Below are 14417 nucleotides of genomic sequence, written 5' to 3'. Positions count from 1 at the left end.
CATAATAGGGTCTAATTCTTTAAAATCAAACTTTAATTATGCATATTGTGCACCTTACAGTGGATGGACATGATTACTATTGCTCATGCGCACAAATTTTTAAAAATCTGATTCTGATCCTTCACTTTTAAAAACTGTCCAACATTTCCAAATATAAAATGACAAATTTCTTCTTACATCAAAATACAAACATGTTACACAACAGGACGGAAAATATTTTCTGAATGCAGCTGAAGAAGGAACATGATAAAGAATGTATTTTGTTGTGCAGGAGCCTAGGTGGAAAACTTGGATAAAAGCCTATGGAGCATTCAAGTTCAGTTTCTAGGATCTTGTACTTTTATCATACTAGACCTTGAAATAATCCCATTCATAGTCAAATAATAACAGGTGGTTATTTCAGTGATTGGCTACTGTTTTCAGAGTGTTCTGGTCAACAGAAAAATTCCTACCTGAAACTTGGACTCACTGCCAGTCAGTGTTGGCCATAATGAGCTAGATGGCTTACAGCCCAATCCTATGCATATCTACTCAAAAGTAAATCCCACTGAGTTCAATGGGGAGGAAAGTGTACATAGGATTGAAGCTTTCATTGTCTAATTTGGTAAAAGGTATCACTAGAGCTAATTTGGTAAATTGGTAAAAGGTAATCACTGGAGCTGGTAAAAGGTATCACTGGAGGTATCAAGGTCTAATTTGGTATGAATCCAGAGGTGCCTGTGCACTTAGGCCTGGTCTACGTGTGCATCAGAATGATGAAAAAATGAAAAGTCTTTGCATTGTTACATTACATTCTGCTTTTGAACAGCTGCACTCATACTGAAGAAAGATCTGTGTACCTTTCTCAATAATGCAACCATGTCTTTTGACCATGCTGTTATGTACTGCACGCTCACAGTGCTGAACAGCTGAACTAAAGATTCCACCGGGCTGTTAGAATGGATTTCGAAAGGCCTCTGAAAAATAAAAGAAAGGAAAAGAACTATTGGAAACATCCATGTTCTTCTGAAGAATGTTAAAAACAAAAATGAAGTTGTCATTCAGACTGCCAAAATGTCTAAGAATAATAAACAATGTTACCCATCCACGAAGGAGCTCGTAAGCCATCACGCCCAGTGACCACCAGTCAACTTCAAAGGAGTAACCTGTCCCACCATTCAGAAAGGAGTTAAAAATTTCTGGAGCTGAAAAGAAAAATGGGGGGATTGCAGAATATTTGCATCAATTTTGGCTTCTGTTACATTGCTCTTGTGGGATGGTAACTTACAACTTTTGCAGGAGGATTACAGAACAATGAAAAGCATATCTATTCTCATGGTTTCTGTTCTGTTCAACAAAGTTGAATAATCAATTGGTAGATTGTTTGGTATTATGGGTTTTATCAATTATCCAGCTTGTGCACTGTCGATGGAAAAATGGAATACAAATAGTTTAAATAAAATTTTAATAAGAAGCAAATCAACCTGAATAGGTCCTCTGACAGAATAAAAATTATAGGCGCAGGTTTCTAAAGCTGCTCCTGACTGCTACGACAGATATGGGTCCGGTTCAGACTGTGGTTTGTGCTGCGCGAACAGACGGGCAGCCCCATCCTATCCTCCCGGGCATCACCAGTTACAGTAGCACCAAAATGGCTATTGCTGTACCCAGTAGGGCCACAAAGACCATCAGAGGCCTTCTCGGGAGAAGACCCCAGACCTTTCAAAGTGGCTACTCGAGTCTGTGCCAACTATCTTGCTGGTGCAGACTTGAGAAGCCCCGTGTCAGGCTTTGCAGCCCGAAATGGAGCATAGGATCCGGCAAGGAGGCCTCCACCAGTACCGCCCCTTTCCTGGGCCAGTCCTTCCCCCCTGTTCTGCCCTCTCCCACCTTCCCCCCACCCCAGAACACCTCCCTCCAGCCCAAAAAATCGGCACTGCCATCCAGCAGTGCTGGCACTTTTTCAAGTGGGTGCTCCTTTTTTTTAGCAGGGGGAGAGTAACTGGCCCACCCCACCCCAGCAGTGTCTGTTCTAGTGGCTGTCTGCTGGTATTCCTTGGCATCTTTTTAGATTGTGAGCCCTTTTGGGACAGGGAGCCATTTGGTTATTTGATTTTTCTCTGTAAACCGCTTTGTGAACTTTTAGTTGAAAAGCGGTATATAAATACTGTTAATTAATTAATAATAATACTTACAGTTGGAGATTCCAGCACTGGGTCTTCTTGGTGCTGAGGCCCAGAACTGGCACTGGCCCAGCTCCAGTGCTCTCTCCTCCACAGGTGCCACAAACATGCTTTACAACATATTCGTGACACCCAGAACTGGATTACACGCATACCACTTGCACTGACATCAATAGGATTGGGCCCTTAAGAGAGTTCATGCTCAGCTGTCTTTTCCTTCTCTTGCATGAAAGAAGGAATGTGAAAGCTTCCTCTTTTTAAGAAAAGCTCCATTCTGTGTTATATATGAAGCTAGGGAATTGTGCTTTGTTGAAGATATTGTGACCACATTTACAGTAGTAGTTGGCATCCTTCAGTCTCGGAAGACTATGGTGTCACGCTCTGAATGGTGGTTCTGGAACAGAGTGTCCTCTCCAGTGCGCGAAGCCTAGGTAAAGTAGGTATGGAGGATAGGCTGTTACCCATGCAGCAAATCCCCCCTCTCCATGTCGCTGAAATTGTCCAATGGAAAGGCAGAGGCCAATACGGTTGGTTCCAGCGGCGTCGCAGGAGTTGCCAGAACATGACTGTGTTCAGCCATGAACTGCCTCAGGGACTCGGGCTCCGGATTTTGCCTCGAGGTTGACTCCTGAAGCCTTTTCCATAACTGGATGTAGCCACAAGGCAGTGGAGGTTTGGGATCAGAGTTTTCCTTCTCTCAGATGAGCTGCCTTCCCAGGCTGACGAGTCCCATCTACCCGGTGGCTGTTCAGTCGCCTCTTACGACAAGTACAGCCAAACTGAGGGCCTATTCTGAGGGCCAAGACATTTATAGTACTACAGTATTAATATACAGATTGAGACTAATTATTTGCGTGGGTTCTGTTCCAAGCACTCACGTGGATTAAAAAAACACGCACTATGGCAAATCAATTTAAAAAACAAAGTTTCTTTGCTTCAGTGACTGAAAAACAGCCTTGCTGACCTTTTGACTCTAAGATAAGAGTCATTAAGAAGACAATCCATCAGCACTTCACTCGGCCCCTCCCTTCACCAGTGTAAAATGATCGACTTTCTTTCACTACTAGGGGAAGGGAAGCATCCCCAGGAGAGAGAAGGATTGATGGATTGTTAGCCTGCTGCCCTCTCTCTCTCTCTCTCATTAAGGAGGCTGTTGTTAAAGGACCATTCAGTTTTTAAAACTGATTTTAAAGGGATGCATTTTTCCCCTTCTCCAGGGATCAGCACATTCTTTCTCATTTGCAGGGGCCATTCATGCTGAGTCAAATGCGTGTATAAAATAATCCGTGTATAAATAGGCTGGACCTGTACATGGTGCTTTCTTTATTGATAAAGCTTATTAACCACTTCTCTGTAGAATGCCCAAAGTGATGTACAATGCATTATGAAGTAACATACAGAGCTAGAGAATCCCTGTCTCAAGCTGCTTATGAGTGCATTTTTTTAATCAAATGTAAGCAGCATCTGTCAATTGGGAAAAAAATATCATCTATCTTATGTTGCAATGTAAAGCAATAATAGCAGTGCAGCTTGCTGGCATGAACACATTGCTAGCTCCAGTTTTATGTGGGAGGAAGATAATAAAGGAAGATCATAAAATGTTATGAAAATGTTTGCATGCAAATGTCATTGTTTAGCAAATGGAAGGTCCTTACTTACCCATATACGGCTTGGTTCCAGCTAGAGCAGTTGCTCTTTCACCATCTCGGATGATTGTTGCAATATTAAAATCTGTAAGGTGCGCATGGCCTGAAAAAGGAAAAAAAAAACCAGATGTTTAGAAAGGAAAGAAGAAAACTCACAGCTCAATCCTATAGGCCTGGGGTTGGCAACCTGCCACTTTGGAGCTGCAAGCAGCTCTTTCAGCCGCCTGCTGCGGCTCCCTGCGGGATCAACCCGTCTGGGGGGGAGGGGCTCGCCCCTCCTGCGACGCAGCCGCCACTCACCAGCCCGAGCACACATGCGCAGCTCCCACGCCTCCTGCGGCTGCACCCCATAGGAGAGGGCGCGAACTGCTGGCCCGCCCCACACCTCAAGTGCTGAGCTTCCAGCCAACACAGGTGAGGCCAGATCAGAGAGGGACGGCATGGGCGGGAGGAAGAGGAGGGCGCCAGAGCAGCTCCTGCCCAAAAAGCCCGCACCGCCGCCGAGGGCAAGCCCACACCGCCGCCGCTGCAGCCACATGTTCCCTCCCGCCCGAGCCGCAGCGCCAGCCACCTGCCCGTGTACCGGAGGGCGCATAAACCAAGGGGTTTGAACACCCTGATGACCCCCCTTCCCACAAGCAGCCCTCACCCCACAGAGCCAAGGCAAAAGCAAGCAATTGAGTGCAGCTGCTCTGTCCTCCTCCCAAGCTTAGAGCACAATCCTGTGCGTGTCTCCTCAGAAGTAAGTCCCATTGTGCTTACTCCCAGGAAAGTGTGCACAGGATTACAGCCTTCAAGCTCCCCACTCAGCATCCCCCCCTCGTCACTCACTCACACTCTCACTGCCCCATTTCCTTCACTTGGAAACTTGAAAGGGGTTTGGAGACCCCTGCACCAGATGGTATTCTGTATATGTTTGTATACTGTATGCGTAACATACTGTATACGTAGCACCAAAGCATATTTCATGGTTGGGAAGTAATCACTGTTAGTATGCCTTTTATTTTGTGCAGTTTTGAACTCTTAGCTTGTTTGTTCAGGAGCACCTTTGTGAACAGTGTTAAGTAGTACTAAGTGGTCTTGTTCAGAGGTAGTATTGTGTGGAAAGGCATTTATAGAAGTACAGAAGTAAATGACAGTAAAGAATGATAGTATCCTTCACAAGCAGTTCACCTGTGCACAATCTAAAACAGTTGTTCTCCGACTGTGGGTCTGGACCTGATTTTTAGTGGGACCTATAAGAGGGGAGTGTATTATATAACTGGCACCTATAAGAGGGGAGCGCAAACTATATATGCAGTGTTATCTTCATTTTAGATGTCAAAAGGGTTTTGTGGCTCCTGAGGTTTTCTTTTTTCTGGAAAACGGATCCAAATGGCTCTTTGTGTGTTTAAGGTTGCCAACCCCTGCTATAGGCTCTTTGAGTTGCCAGAACCTACTGGCAGTGCACATCGCCTTACGGCAGCATGAAGGCTGTGGGTTGGGAGGGGCATGTTGGGAAGGAAACAGGAAGCATGTCACTGAAGTGGTGGATCTGACAGCAGCAACGTGTGCCATAATACTATCCCCAAAACCTTTTCCAAAACACCCCCTGGCTCTCCTTGGACTTATGCCAGGAAAATGGCTGCGGTGGGTCCAAGGAGACCCACAGGTGATCAGGGAGCCTACAGGGTTATAAGTAAAAAAAAAGTACAGGCTGTCATGCAACATGTAACAATTGCTTGTTACAATGGACCACATCACTACCTAGGTTTTGATCAATTTTTAATGTGTGTTTTTTTTTCTACTTATACAAAAACATATTTATCATATTATCATATTATCATTATCATGTGTAATTTCCCCACTCCTGGGTCAGTTTGCTCCCTACAAGAAATCACTCCCTTTTCCCTTCTGTCCTTATGCGACCAGCAAAAGTGCATGCAAATCCCATGAGACGGGCAGTGTGTCTCTTCCTCCTCGGAACAGAAGAAAAGAGCTCTGTCACAGACACTACCAGAGCTTAGTTGAATCTCTTCTTGATGGATCTAATAATGTGTAAACCATGACACCTAAAATACAAGTTGGCTCTTACACAGCTACATATGGGATAAAAGCCTTTCAAGCAATCTGTGGTCAAAGCAGGCCACATCTCCACTGTCTCTCACTTGTTTTGTGAAAAGCTAGCTAATAGTTGTTTAAATGAGTCATATGGGAATGCTAGTGTCTGGGCAGTAAAAGAGCAAAAGACACCAGGAGAAACACGGGTACAAATCATCTAGTGGTTGATTGTACTGTACATCATTAGAGCTGCACTTGTGAGGGCACTGTCAAGTGTCTTCAAATCAAAAGCTCACTTGCAAATGATGAAATGTGCCACCCTCTCTGTTGGGTGCTTGAAGAGGAATTTCACTGAGAGAATGAGCAGAGAGAGGGAGAATAAGGCCCAAACTTCATATGTCAGAACAGATCTATGTCCTAGCTGTAAGTTCTAGGAGGCAGTAATACGTTTTATTCTGTGACTAGAGATTGTAGGCATATAAAATGGAATAGAAAACTGCAATGAGGATGGTCTGTGTCTTTAAATAGGGTCCTGCTCCAATGACACACTGAAGTGTGGTCTTAGGTGTAATGTAAAGCACTCTACACAAGAGTGCAGAAGCTGAGCTCACCCTGTCCCCCTCCACACACTCCTCTGGCACATTAAATTGCCATGCTTGTGACTGGGAAGGTACTACTGTTAAAACCACTGGCTTGCCATCACCATATCATATCCAAGCCTGAGGTTTTTGCCAAAATCTGTAAAGAGGATATATGGCTCACCTCCACTGTTCTTTTATCCAGTAACTTGGAACCATCCTAAATGTCTTTATTCTAAGAAGCAGTTTTCAAGCTATATTGTTACAGGTGGTTTATGTCAGACAACTTGTGTAAATAATCTCTTCTCGCTTAAACAATAATTGGTCATACACTGGATAATGTGTGGCCAATTCATCTGCTTTCTCACAAAAAGCTGGAAATAGGGCCCATATGGCTGCACTGGATCAAGAGCTGCTTTCAGAACTTGCCTGAGGGATCATTACTTTCAAATTGAGATTAAAAACTGCAGTCCAAAATAAGTGTCTTTCCTTTACCTTTGGCAGTTTCCTATCCGGTGTATGTACACTCAAGCCATTGGGGCGGGGGGGGGGGAGAGGGTGGACTGGCAGAAGGTTCAGAAGTGATTTTGGAACACAGCTGGAGCTCCTGGTAGTTCTGGAGTGGAGAGTAGCTTCTGTCTGCACCAGCTTAAGTGCCAGAAAGTCTTTACAGTTGCAGTCTTTACATAAGAAAGTGAATTTGTGGGGGTGGGGGGGTGGCAGGAATCAGATCAGATCCTGTAGGTCTTCCACCAACATCAATGGAAACAGGGCAGGATCTAAGCAGAATCTGAAATGCGAATGAAATCCTCACACTATTTTCCAAGTGCAAAGAAGAGCTTGTTCTTTCCGTCCTCAGATTCAAACCTGACAGGGTGGGATTAACCCATCTCTGATCAAATAATGGGGAATACTTTGCTTGTGCAGCACATGAAACATTCCCCATCAGCAGAGGCAAGTCTCTGTTCCTATGGTGTTTCATGCACCTGTGTCAAAGCCGAGCAGAGATGTGTGCTTTCTTCCTGCCATGTCTCTCAGAAATTCAAGCCTCACATCAGCCACTTCATTCTTGCTTCTCACTATTGAAAGCTGGTGCAGATATCAAACTTCAGAGAATTGAGCAAATATGCCCTTTGCATGAGGTATCTATATCAGCAAAGGACAATGAGTACCCTATAAGGCTTTGGTTTTAATTGCTTTTGCATAAAAGTGGCACTTATCAAGACCTTTCCAGAACAAGTAATAGTAGCTACCAATCAATGTCAATTACCACTAATTCTTTATTGAATGAGTCTTGGGGGCTGATAAACAGAATCAATTCACTTTCGAATTCTTTAACCTTGTGTACATCACTTGCAGCCATGAAAATTGGAGTACAAAATTGGAACATGTTAATGAATGCACAAGACACAAAGCACTGAGGAAAAAAAGACTATTCAGATGCAGAGGGAGTAGAAATAATTAGCATTTGTTTTCATACCTTGCTCATCAAGGAGAATGTTGTCAGGTTTCACATCTCTGGAAAAAAGAAACAAGCCTTTATATACCCCTCATTCTTCATGTATGGAAATGAAAATTGTTTCTGATGATTGTGACATCATAATGCAAAATGCCCCAGGAATCCATTAAGCAGTGGCTTTTAGATTACAGAAATATTAAAGTACTGGTATGAAACACATACCGCTTTTTGAAGGAAATTTCAATGTGAAGCATTACTTTGGAAAATGCTTGCTATAGAGAGAAATGTCATGGTATAGTCTAAACATAGCTTGTGGTAAAATTCAGTGTTCCCCCTATTTTTGGCCCTTTTCTGCCCAATTTTGGACACTTATAACCCCACAGAGGCTTCTGTAACATCTCAGTATCCTCCAAAGGTGCTAATACATTCTGCTGTAGTAGCACTTGTCTTGAACTTCTCCTTCCCCAGCAGTTTGTCTTGAACTTCCTCCTTCCCCATCAATTTGGGAACCACTGTGCTAGAGGAATGCTAGAGGATACAACAATGAGAATTCTAACAGGAAGTGAAGTCTAGCATTCTTGCTGTCTGCTTCCTCTGCTGTCCACTTCCTGTTAGCAGCAGGATTGACAACAGATGCATATGGGTACAGGCACTCTGCAACTAGGTAGAACATTACTTGCAACCGCTATACTATCCTAAATTGCAATCTTATACACACTTTCCTGGGAGTAAGTCCCACTGAACACAACGGGACCTATTTCAGAGAAAACATGTACAGGATTGTGCTGCAAGACTGGGCATAAATGTTTCCTGACCATTTATACTATGGTCAGGAAACCATTATTAAAGGTAGTATATCAAGTACATGTTCACTTTCATAGCCAAGATTCTACATAACTGAAACTACCTGAGAAGCTATTCCTAATGAGCCTGAGTCCTGACTGGACTCAGCATAGCTCTGCTGGTTCTCCAGAGCTGGGAATAACAGATTACTTGGTTACCTGTGTATAATGTGCTGATTGCGCAAGTAATCCAAGGCTGAGGCCATCTCACAGATATAGAGTTTCACCGTTTCCTCGGTAAACTGCACATTTTGCTGGAGATGATAACGTAGATCGCCACCCAGAAGCAAATCCACCACCATAAACATATCTTCTTCATCCTGAAAGGAGTACCTGTGGAAAATCAGCAAGGCAGAGTAAACTGTGGGGTGCCAGTCAAATCTCACAGATGATGCTCTCAGATATGAAGGCTGTTTCCCCCATTCCATCCCTACACACGTCTCCAAAATAATAACAACAACATGCCCCTTCCATATTAATTTAAAAAAATTTATACCCCCATTCTTCCAGAATTTGGGGCACAGTGGCCTACAGTATGTATTGAAAGCATAAAACCAGGCATGATCAAACAGCATCACAGTACCATTAGAACACAGAAAGCAGGGGTTTCAGCCCCAGAGGATAGTTTCCTCTGCCCCACCTGAAAACAGAATCTGGGACCACCAGCATGTGCTCTACCACTGAACTACATAATTCCTTTAAATACTGCCCCTTTAGCTCATTGCTGTTATAGTTATTCTAGGTAAATCCATTTGGGTTATGTCATTTTGTTTTGCAGAGATTATTATAGGAACGCCTCCTTCCACCAGTTTGATATTTAGCAAGGAGCAGCTGTCCCAGTTAATTTTACTTTGTTCTCATACTCCCTGTTTCTATATCTGGTACAGTCACATGGCCTCTTGTAATAAGATAGTTACACACTCATTTTTTTTCCAGGCATAATCAATAATGTGCCGGAATATCAAGCAGCCTGTCTCATCTAATTATCAAAGGGAAATCAGTGCCTTCCAAGTGAATGACTCATTGGCAAGGTTGTGTTTGCTTGAACTGCTGCTACCCAGCTTTCTTCTTTGTGCTGTAACAGGCCGGGGGGGGGGGAGGGGTTTACTGGCCTGAGTATATTGTTCTTCATTGCAAATGCAGAGGCACACAATGGTGATTAAGCAAATGAGAGAATATTGGAATTAGTGAACCTTAATGTCGATGTAGTTGGCTATGTAACACAGGCAGAACACAGGTCAATTATAGGGCTGTCCGCTCATGGGGCCAGGTGAGACAGTCACAAAGAGCAGTGGGCTGAGGAAGGAGGCATACTGACTCCTGCCTACCTCCACTGGCTTGCTACCACTTGGCCACTGCCCAGATTCTCTTCTCACTCGCTGTCCTTCCTACAATGAAAGGAAATCAAGTGACAAGAGGGTTGGGGTGGCAGTAGCCACCCACCTTTTCCTCCAGCCTCGCTGTTGTGACACTGGAGGGACAGGGCTGCTGAATTGTTCCCCCTGACTTCCTTCTTCTTCCCCAGCACTGTCTTTAAAAGGCAGGATGGAAGAATTCAGGGAGCAAAAGAGGACTTCCTTTTCTGCTCCCAGCCTCTTCCTGCACAGTGGCAGGCACTGCTGAGGAAGGAGGAGGCAGCAGTAAAGGAGAGGTGGAGTACATATGTTCAGGGGGATTCAGAGCACATATGTACTACGGAAAAAAAGGTGGGTGCCACTTCAGGGCTGGGTCTGGACAACTCAGTAGAGATGGATGAGACACTTGTAGATTAAGAAGCCCCCCAACAAAACTGGGAAGTAGCTAAACTTATTTCAGAAGCTCCCAATCCCCATGTCTCACCTACTCAGCCTTCAGTTCCCCAATTCCACATCCCTTTTCCCTTTAAACCTTACAGACCAAGACAGAACCATCATTCTAGGGTGAACCTGAGAGGAGCCAGAAACTCTGTGTGACCTGGAAGCTCTAAAAATAGCTGCAGAGGCTGGGAAACAGCACTGTTTGATTGCATGAAAACAGGAAAGATGATTTTGGTGCTTTAAAAAAAACAAACGCTTTATATGTAGACCTCAGTATCTGCTGGCATCTGCAATAAATCAAAACTGTGGGTGCTGAACCCGTGGATACTGTGGGTCCATTGAATTGAAAGATAGAATCTTATCCCTCACTCCAGTGTTACACTAGCAATGAGTGTGTGCTTGACAATGGTGAAACAGATATACACAAAAAGGAATATTAAAAAAGAGATTCACCAGAGATTCACCAAGAAGACATGCTCAATTTCCTGCAGGATCTCCAGTTCTCTGAACACATTCCGAACTTCATCTCTTTCTATGCACTGCTGTTTGTTCATGTACTTCATGGCATACATCTTCTCAGTGTCTCTCTTTTGAACAATGCAGACCTTAAATTTAAAGGGGGGAAAAGTGCCATTAGATATCTATCTTATTCTTTGATTTTTCTTCTAAGTCCAACTATTACAGTGGCATTCACACATTGACAGTGCAATCGCAGGCATCTCTACTCAGAAGCAAGGCCCAATACATGGGCAGTCCATTCCTATCCATGGCTTACACTGATAGATCTCACATTCCATCCTGAAACAACAGTGCGGAAGTTGCTCCATCGTTTTGCGGGCTGCAGCCAGTGGCCACACATGGGCAGTGGCAGCCTGCTGAACTTCCTTCATCCTGTGCTGCTGCTGGTACATCAGCAGGGGAGAAGAACGGGAGAGGATCATGGGTGGTTCAGGGCGGGGAGTGGGCCAAACTGGGGGCAGGAGGGGGAGGTGCAAGCACCTACCTGGCCCAATTTCCTGGCCCAATACATGCCGTGACTCTTCTTAGACTACATAGCTTGGGTGGGTCTGAGGAGACCCAAAGGAGGCCAGGCAGCCTAAGGAGAGGTAAGTGAAAAATATATTTATTTATCTATTATGTGCTGCCTGGTCCAGTACTGTTGCTGCTACTCTGTCAGTACCACTGCATCACGTAGGCTGGTGGGAAGTAGGATTGGGGCTCCAATGGGACTTAAAGCTTAAAGCTTTAATGCAATGCACGCTTATCTGGGAATTATTCCCATTAGCAACACTGTAACTTATTCCTGAATGAACAAGCATAGGATTGCATTATAAGCCAGTGGAAGATCTTGTGGGAGAATTCTATAACATGACTACTCCTTACTCCAGCACTGTTCCAGCTCTTGAGAGATGATACCACAGTGGGCAATAGTTCTGTCACCAGGGGTGGCATTAGAAGTTGGTCATATTTGGCTGAAGGCCCACTCCTATCAGAGTGGATCCTTGAATTCTCAATACCTGTGGCAGCACCTAATACAGCACCTAAGACACCATCAGAACATAAGAACAGCCCCACTGGATCAGGCCATAGGCCCATCTAGTCCAGCTTCCTGTATCTCACAGCAGCCCACCAAATGCCCCAGGGAGCACACCGGATAACAAGAGACCTCATCCTGGTGCCCTCCCTTGCATCTGGCATTCTGACACAGCCCATTTCTAAAATCAGGAGGTTGCACATACACATCATGGCTTGTAACCCATAATGGATTTTTCCTCCAGAAACTTGTTCAATCCCCTTGTCCAATCAGGGAGCTGCTCCAGGGCCCCTAATAACCTGGCACCAGTACTGGAAGTTGCCACAGCTGTGGCTGCCATGACTTGGAAGTGTGCAGGAAAGAAACCTGCTACGATGACTCTCTGGCTGCAGTAACATCAGAAAATGTCCTCAGTACATTGGGAAGAGAGTGCAAGTTACTTCCAAACACTATTTTCATTCTGTCTCCAGTCCTTTGAATGAGGCTGGCACATGTGGAATGCACCAGCCTCAGAAAAGATAGTGGAAGAACAGGAACTTGGAGGAATGTCCTTCTTAACACTCCACAAGGAGCACTTCCTCGCAATACAGACATATGCATAGACTTAAGCCAGCATGCTCTTTTTAAATGGGCACTGACCCATCTAGCTAAATGCTACACATACATTACCCTTCATGCTACTACATTGCCTCTGGAGCTCATCGGGCTGACGTGTCTGTTCCTATCAGCCAATTAATTCAATTATGGTCCGGAACAGCAGCATCATGGTGTGATGCCCCTGAGATGCTTTTTCCAGCAACGGTCCTGATGCAGGCAGTTGTTTGCATCAGGAGTTTAAATATTGGTTGCGTTGTGTTTTGTTTTTTTTACCTTTTGCCGAGTATGGCAAAACTGGTACAGGATCCAATTATGATATTGCCAAGCAAATGTTTTACTGTGGACTTGTGTTTTATGTGTTCCTAGGCCTCCCTTGAGCACTAATGAAACACTTAATTGCAAGGTAACTATTTGGAAACGAGTTGATAAAAATTCTACATCTGGTACAATTATATCCATCTTCTTTTAATTAGCAGATGTGATTGTGCCCATGAAACAGTGCATGCATCTAAAAAATTAATCTGGCGGCTCATTCATACAAGTTTCTCATCAAGAAAAGCAGGTGGAACATGACCGCGAGGTAACTTCCGATGAATGGTTAGAAAACACTCATCAGCCACTGAAGCAGACAGTCTGAATGAGCTTTGAATGGGCAGGGCAGGGCAGTGAGCACAACCTTTCATCGTTAGGAACAAATGGCAAATTGCTTACAGCTCCTAATGTGAAATCACCACGGGCACATTAGAAGTGGAAAGAGCAAATATAATAGATAGCTATCATGAGCTTGGTAAAAACATTCCAATTAGAGGGGCGCAAACTGGAATCATGAGAATCATTGTTTATTGTTTGCTGATATACCTCCAATGACCCAATGGCCCAATCCTATCCTGGTGTGGCACTAGGGATGCAGGACCACTGGTGCATTAGCTGCTACATCCAATGCACTGTCCCTGGGAAAAGACTGGGCAAGAGGGGTAGGACAAGAAAAACTCACCTATGTGTAGGCCATGGAAGGGTCTTCAATGGGACTCCTCAAAGTTCCTTTGCTGGCGTAGCTCTGAGGAGCCTGTTGGGTACATGTCCTGCCCAGGATGGGGGTTTAGGCTCTGCCATTACCTTCTCTGACCCACTGCAGTGTGTTCCTTCCTGCCTCTGCTCCACCCCTCTGCTGGCAGATTCCCACCAGTAACCAGTCTGTGCTGCACTGCAGTGTGTAGCTTTCTGGCTGCTCCGTCAGTGGCAATGTCGCACAGACTAGTGGAAGGCCTGCTGCTATGGTGGGACCCACATAGCTACTGGCCCATAGGATTGGGCCATAAGTTGTGTAATGTGTGTGTGTGTATCAATTGATTGACTGATCAATAGACAGACAAGTAGTTAGAAAGATACACACAATGCATCAATGTATAGACTAAGGACCCAATCCTAATCTTAGCATGCCGGCTCACCTCCGGTGCTAGCCCAGCACTGGCTTTGGAATAACCCCAGCATGCCATATACCATTGGGTGTGGAATTTCCAGTGAAATGCAATGCAAAAAACAGGACTGAAACATCTCCTGTCCATCAAAAGTTATGGCCAAAAAACTGGAAACAAAAAAATGCATGGAACCCTATGGAAAATGAAACCAAGCCATATCACATGTTAACTCGCGAGTAGGCAAACTTGCCATAGTTCTTCAGAAAGGGCAGGCTGAGAGGAATCCAATGACACCAGAATGGTTACTATCCAATAAACGTGGCCCCCAAAAAACACAGAAAAAAG

At 44.5% G+C, this 14417-nt stretch overlaps 1 protein-coding gene across 2 annotated transcripts in view; it reads right to left on the bottom strand.

Annotated features, from left to right (window-relative positions):
- Window positions 1-14417, bottom strand: part of STK32C (serine/threonine kinase 32C) — a 203108-nt gene that overhangs the window by 5809 nt on the left and 182882 nt on the right. For both annotated transcript variants that reach the window (XM_066620686.1, XM_066620687.1), the window contains exons 3-8: window positions 10977-11128; window positions 8887-9060; window positions 7907-7944; window positions 3822-3911; window positions 1081-1184; window positions 840-956 (exon numbers count right to left, since the gene is read on the bottom strand). In XM_066620686.1, coding sequence (XP_066476783.1) covers window positions 840-956; window positions 1081-1184; window positions 3822-3911; window positions 7907-7944; window positions 8887-9060; window positions 10977-11128 — 675 coding nt within the window. The remainder of the gene's footprint in view (window positions 1-839; window positions 957-1080; window positions 1185-3821; window positions 3912-7906; window positions 7945-8886; window positions 9061-10976; window positions 11129-14417) is intronic.

Source organism: Tiliqua scincoides, chromosome 3 (genome assembly GCF_035046505.1).
Source record: "Tiliqua scincoides isolate rTilSci1 chromosome 3, rTilSci1.hap2, whole genome shotgun sequence".
Lineage (NCBI taxonomy): Eukaryota > Metazoa > Chordata > Lepidosauria > Squamata > Scincidae > Tiliqua > Tiliqua scincoides.
This window is presented reverse-complemented; position numbering and strand designations above follow the sequence as displayed.